Source organism: Chiloscyllium plagiosum, chromosome 16 (assembly GCF_004010195.1).
Source record: "Chiloscyllium plagiosum isolate BGI_BamShark_2017 chromosome 16, ASM401019v2, whole genome shotgun sequence".
NCBI lineage: Eukaryota > Metazoa > Chordata > Chondrichthyes > Orectolobiformes > Hemiscylliidae > Chiloscyllium > Chiloscyllium plagiosum.
In genome coordinates, this window is record NC_057725.1 from 52,015,583 (window position 1) to 52,022,801 (window position 7,219).

The window sequence follows — 7,219 nt, forward strand, 5'->3', positions numbered from 1 at the left end:
CCTTCTTACGAGCTCTATCCACCTGAGTGGCAACTTTCAATGATCTATGAACAACCTTACTAAGAACCCTACCATTAACCCTGTATTCCGCATTCTTATTTGTCTTTCCAAAATGGACAACCTCACACTTGGCAGGGTTGAACTCCATCTGCCACTCCTCAGCCCAGCTCTGCATCATATCTAAGTCTCTTTGCAGCCAAGAACAGCCCTCCTCACTATCCACAACTCCACCAATCTTCGTATCATCTGCAAATTTACTGACCCACCCTTCGACTCCCTCATCCAAGTCATTAATAAAAATTACAAGCAGCAGAGGATCCAGAACTGATCCCTGCGGAACTTCACTTGTAACTGGGCTCCAGGCTGAATATTTGCCATCTACCACCACTCTCTGACTTCGACCGGTTAGCCAGTTTTCTATCCAATTGGCCAAATTTCCCTCTATCCCATGCTTCCTGACTTTCCGCATAAGCCTACCATGGGGAACCTTATCAAATGCCTTACTAAAATCCATGTATACTACATCCACTGCTCTACCCTCATCCACATGCTTGGTCACCTCCTCAAAGAATTGAATAAGACTTGTAAGTCAAGACCTACCCTTCACAAATCCATGCTGGCTGTCCCTGATTAAGCAGTGTCTTTCCAGATACTCATAAATCCTATCCCTCAGTACCCTTTCCATTACTTTGCCTACCACCGAAGTAAGACTAACTGGCCTGTAATTCCCGGGGTTATCCCTATTCCCTTTTTTGAACAGGGGCACAACATTCGCCACTCTCCAGTGGCGAATTCCTGAAGAAGGGCTTACATTCCTGAAGAAGGGCTTATGCCCGAAACGTCGATTCTCCTGCTCCTCGGATGCTGCCTGGCCTGCTGTGTTTTTCCAGCACCACATTTTTCAACATTGATGGGTTAAATGGCCTACTTCTGCTCCTATGTTTTATGGTCTTATAGAGTATTAATTGTCTTCTAACTAATGAGGTATCTGAATGGCAGGGTTCAATGCACCAAAGTGAAAGGGAAAAAGGAGGGAGGTGGGGTACTCTTGCAGCGCAATGCTAGTATCCCTACTCCTGGCTTCAAGTTTCACTTGCTCCAGTGTTTGTAATAACATTTCTCAACAGGTTCACTAGAAAAATAGGTTAAATAAAAAAAGTGCCAATTTTTTATAGGATACAGTTAAATGAGTCAGCAGTTAAAAAACATTTACTCTTCTTCTACATACAATGTAAACTAGTTCTATTCATTACTCTTCTATTTTCATTAGTATTTGAAAATTAAACAAATTAGATTTAATTAAATCTTTGAAAAATAATAAAAAGGAATTACCAGAATATCATTATCTTCAAGCAGCAGGTATTCCTCTTCATTGTGGGGTACAATGTAAATCATTTCATTCTGCAAATAAAGATATTAGAGAGTTATTAACTGGCTAAGGGCTGTGTTCACACCTGTAACCCAAGTGCCTGAGACACTAATTTCCACAAACTGTGCCATTTTTCGTAAATAATATGATGGTATTATTCTGTTATGTCATCACTTCATGAAACATCCCTTGTGTTAAAAGATTTGGATGAAAAATATAAACAGCAACAGAAAATAATATTCTTGCACAAAATGTCAATGCCATTATTAACAAGTAACATTCAGCTTTCACCCTGCCTCTTGACAGCAGATGTTAGAGGACCCAACAACCACAGGTGTAGATTGTCTGAAGGAGCTTGTAAACATGTTGAGTTCTGTACCTAAAGGTATGTCTGGAACACTGCCTCTTTACCTCCACCATAAGTAGGGCATGGAGGCAAGTCCTGGTCCAACCCAGGACAACTGGGATCTAACATCACTCTGTCAGCACCAATTTGATCAACACCAGCAAACCAAATCCCCAAGGAATCCAAAGCTGCGACAACACCCAGTTTTGGAGCTATGGTTAGTGATGATAGAGGCTCCAATTTCTATTAAGTGGGTGACCAGGTATCTCTTCTGCTCATACAGCCTGCCATTGGAGTATATTTACAGAATGATAGTCTGCCTGTTTTACCACATTATGCATGTGTCTTCCTTGGGCTATCATGCCCTGTAGTGGGACTTAAACCCAGAGCCTCTGGCTAATATACGAGGACTGTGCCACAAGAACTTTCTTACCCACCAGCTATATTCAGTTTAACACAATTAATGTACAATTTACAGATTTCATTCCCTGTTTGAATAAAAATTAAAGCTAAGGTGAAAAATTAAAACTTCAAAACAAGTGCTATTCAAAAATATGCTTTTAGAGGAACAGTCACCATTTTAAGCAAGTTCATTTAAAATTGATGACGGAGTTTAGATTTAAAGCTAGCAAACAACTGCCTTGTTCAAGGTTGCAAGGTTAAGCTCATCTATTGTAGACTAGTTAGGTCAGTTTAAGTTTAGTGATGGGGAAACTTCTAGCTACAATTATTTGGGATAGAATTAGTTGCCACACTGGCAAAGGTGGGTTGATTAGTAAGAGTCAGCATGTACAGGACATTGGTTAGGCCACTGTTGGAATATTGTGTAAAATTCTTATCTCCTTCCTATCGCATAGATGTTGTGAAAATTGAAAGGGTTCAGAAAAGATTTACAAGGATATTGCCAGGGTTGGAGGATTTGAGCTACAGGGAGAGGGTGAACAGACTGGGGCTGTTTGGGTTTGGAGGGATATGGGCCGGGTGCTGGCAGGTGGGACTAGATTGGGTTGGGATATCTGGTTGGCAAGGACAGGTTGGACCGAAGGGTCTGTTTCCATGCTGTACATCTCTATGACTTTATGTATTTCTAAAGTGGAAATCATATTTTATTAACTTGCTGAGTTTTTGGAAGAGGCAACAGAAAGCCTTGATGAGAGTAAATTAATGATGCTGTGTTCATGAACTTTCAAAAGGCATTTGATTTAGTGTCACACATTAGGCTTGAGAGGAAAGTTTTAATTCATCGAACAAGTCATCGAATAAATTATCTACAAATTTGCTCACCACACCACTGTTGTAGGCTGGATATAAAACAATGATGAGTCAGAAAACAGGAAGGAGATAGAGTGCTTGGTGTCATGGTGGAATAATAACCCCCAAAGGGTGGCACAGTAGCATTGGTGCTGTCACAGCACCAATGTCCCAGGTTCAATTCCAGCCTCGGGTGACTGTCTGTGTGGAGTTTGCACATTCTCCCCGTGTCTGTGTAGGTTTCCTCCGGGTGCTTCGGTTTCTTCCCACAGTCCAAAGATGTGCAGGTTAGGTGAATTAGCCATGCTAATTTGCCCATAGTGTTAGGTGCATTAGTCAGAGGGAAATGGGTCTGGGTGGGTTACTCTTTGGAGGTCGGTGTGGACTGGTTGGGCCGAAGGGCCTGTTTCCACACTGGGGGGAATCGAATTGAATCTAATCTAATCTGTATCTCACTGTCCACAAAACAAAAGAACTGATCATTGACTTCTTAAAGAAAGGAGGATGACATGCTCCTACCTACAACAATGGAGCTGAGGTGGAGAGGGTCAAGAGCATCCTAGGAGTGATGATAACCAACAATCTGTCTTGAACCTCCCATATAGATGTGATGGTCAAGAGGGCACAACAATGCCTCTTCTTCCTGAGGAGTCCTAGGAAATTCAACATGTCCATAAAGACCCTCATCAACTTTTACAGATGCTCCATCGAAAGCATTCTATCTGGGTATATAACGGCTTGGTACGGCAACTGCTCTGCCTGAACCATAAGAAACCACAGGAAGTTGTATGCATAATCCAAGCCATCACCCAAGCCAACCTCTCATCCATGGACTTCGTCTACACTTCTTGTTGCCATGGAAAGGCTGCCAACATCATCAAAGACCCCTCCCACCCAAGTCATACTCTCTTCCAACCTCTTCCATCAGGAAAAAGATATAGAAGAGCACACGCACCAACAGGTTCAAGAACAGCTTCTTCCCTACTGTTATTAGACTATTGAATGCACCTTTCTAACTTCAAATCTAATGTTGACCTTGCTTTTGTTCACCTCCTATGTAGTCGTAACTTTACCTCATTTGGTCTAAGCGCCCTCTGATCTATATGTCCTTGTTTGTTATGATCTGCCTGTAATGTTCACAAAACAAAACTTTTCACATACATGTGCCAACAATAAATCAAATCAAATAAAAAAAAAAGATAGCAACACAGAAACAAAACTGATTAAGTGATAGAAAATAGAATAATGATCAATGGATATTTTCAAGCTGGGGGAAGATTTGTACTGGAATGTTTACTTTTCTATAGTATATAGCTAAATGAGTGAGGTGGATGGTATTGGAGCCCTTGCTTTTCTTGATATATATTAATGAACATTGGGAGATAAGCAATAAATACGTACAAATAAAAAAAAGTTTCATTTTGTGTGGCAACTAAAATTACAGTGCACATTTTAAGATTATGGGCTCAATTCTTTCAATAGGAAGATAGTGGTGTTGAAGTGTAAATTAGAGTTGCATGTCAGAACCATCCAGAAGTCCTTGCTGACTCTGCAGGAACCACTGAGAAAGGTTAAACTTCCAATTATCCTGCCATTATCTGATGCCTAAAAGGTTCCAAGAATGGTTACTACTTTTAGCTACCACCAGAGAATTTGGAGGGATCACTTTGCTCAATGGTTAGCCAGTAAACTTAGAGAAATTAAAATCTGCTTAAGTATGGAGTCAGCTATTACGAGGGGGCATAGCTTTAAATTAAGAGATGGTAGGTATAGGACAGATGTTAGGGGTAGATTCTTTACTCAGCGAGTCGTGAGTTCATGGAATGCCCTGCCAGTAGCAGTGGTGGACTCTCCCTCTTTATGGGCATTTAAATGGGCATTGGATAGGCATATGGAGGATAGTGGGCTAGTGTAGGTTAGGTGGGCTTGGATCGGCGCAACATCGAGGGCCAAAGGGCCTGGACTGCGCTGTATTTTTCTATGTTCTATGTTCTAGTCAACTATAAAACTGACCACCAGCACAGCCCTTCATCTTCCGCACCCCTTTCCCAGACTTGGCCACTCCCTAATCTTCTTTGTTCCTGTCTAAATTGTTCCTCTCCTGACCCTGAAATAGGGACTCTGTTTCCCTACCCCCCCACCTCTCACTGAAAGGCGAAGATGTCTCCCATTTAAGATAGATATGAAGAGAATATTTTTATTTTGGAGGATGGTTAGTCTGTCGAATGTCTTCCACTGAGGACAGCGAAGGCTGTGTGAGTGAATTTATTCAAGGTTGAGTTATTTAGATAGATAACAGTCAGGAACGTTAGAGTTACGGGAGACAGGCAGAAAAGTGGAGTTGAATCCTCACCCAGATCACCCATCCTTATTGAATGGGACATCAGCTTGAAGGCTGAGTCCTGCTGCTAAGTCTTGCATTGTACTTTATTATTACAGTAAATGCAATTATTGGAACATACTGCGCACGTGGGAGCTGTTACTAGAATGCTGGTATTAGTGCCAAGACAGAAACCAGATTGTCTTATAGCAGTTCTTGGATTTGCAGAGTTAGTCAAAATTTGTTTTGATGTATGGGGAGTTTGTGATACTGAGGTTTAAGTTGGAGAAGATTATTAATACCAAGAATCAAATTTTATATGCTCTCCACTGTGAATATTCAATGGAACATATTTGATATGGTCCATCGGTCTTTGGGATGTACAGCCTAAATACCTGGCATCATACAGACACCTAAACTCTGAAGCCACACTAATCGTTTGTATGATAGGCAATGTTCTTTTGTCCAAACAAGGTTTCAAGAACAATCCAACTATACATGTAAGAATAAAAATTTTCAGTAGTGGAAAGGAAGATATGTATATTTTTAGATTAGATTCCCTACGGTACGGGAACAGGCCCTTCAGCCCAACAAGTCCACACTAACTCTGTGAAGAGTAACCTACTCAGATCCATTCCCCTATATTTACTTCTGACTAATGCACCTAACACAATGGGCAATTTAGTATGGCCAATTAACCTGGCCTGCACATCTTTGGATTGTGGGAGGAAACCCACACAGACAGGTACGCAAGGTGGGAATTGAACCCAGATCCCTAGCGCTGTGAGGCAGCAGTGCTAACCACTGAGCCACTGTGCCACCCTGTTGTTTGAATAAATGTACCATTTTACTGCCAATCTGTACAGACTAGAAAAGACCCCAGTTTTGATCTTGTACTGAACTAATATATGTCAGTGAAGAGACAACAGTGACGCAACAGCTGGGGTGAGTTCTCCAAACCTTTTGGAAAGATCCAAAACACTCTGAGACTAATATGAGCAATCCTGAAAAGGCTAAATTATTTTTTATTTAATTCAAAACTTACTATTGTTCCCATAGAAGCTGAAGAAATATACATTGATTTTTTTTTCTATAGACAATCAAAAATCTCAGGGTGCCTTAACAGCATTGTCAGCTGTCCATCAATTTACGGGTGATGTCAACTTGGGGTCATTGAGTAAACAGGCAGATTCTCATCCTGAAGATCTTTGGACACATTGGGATTTATAATTACCCATTTGAAGTAAAGTGAGAAGAAAGCAGGTCATCCATACACCTGGTTTTATTTTGCCTTGAAGTAGATGTAAAACTGGAATCAGGTTTCCAGATATATTTGACTTGTGTATTGGAAGCTTTAGTTTAGTTGCAAAAATAATAAGTCAATATTCTGTCACTTTTGTTGAAATCTAAAAGCAGATTGGTTATAACTAGCATCTTGTTGCAGAGTTTATCTATTGAATTTCTGCTTTCCTCGCAATTTGTAGGCATGTCCAATGGCATTCTCCATGAATAACTGATTTCATGAATCAACTTTGTATCCACAAAAACAGTCCCAACAAAATTTTGTTTCTGATAAAGTCAAGACTTATTTGTACATATCATATCTTCTTATTTTTCTAAAGTTTTGAGTGAGGACTGAAATGGGAAAAGGACTGGAAATAGCATTAGTTGATTACTTGAACAGTATGCAAGAGTTTGGAGAAAAAATGGGAGATTGGCATTAGGTAAAGATAAAAACAATGACTGCAGATGCTGGAAACCAGATTCTAGATCAATGGTGCTGGAAGAGCACAGCAATTCAGGCAGCATCGAGGAGCTTCAGCAAAATCGACGTTTCGGGCAAAAGCCCTTCATCAAGAATAAAGGCAGAAAGCCTGAAGCGTGGAGAGATAAGCTAGGGGAGGGTGGGGGTGGGGAGAGAGTAGCATAGGGT

At 40.8% G+C, this 7,219-nt stretch overlaps 1 protein-coding gene across 2 annotated transcripts in view; it reads right to left on the reverse strand.

Annotated features, from left to right (window-relative positions):
• Nucleotides 1-7,219, reverse strand: part of LOC122557905 (anoctamin-9-like) — a 130,459-nt gene that overhangs the window by 108,619 nt on the left and 14,621 nt on the right. For both annotated transcript variants that reach the window (XM_043706111.1, XM_043706110.1), the window contains exon 2: nt 1,333-1,401. In XM_043706111.1, coding sequence (XP_043562046.1) covers nt 1,333-1,401 — 69 coding nt within the window. The remainder of the gene's footprint in view (nt 1-1,332; nt 1,402-7,219) is intronic.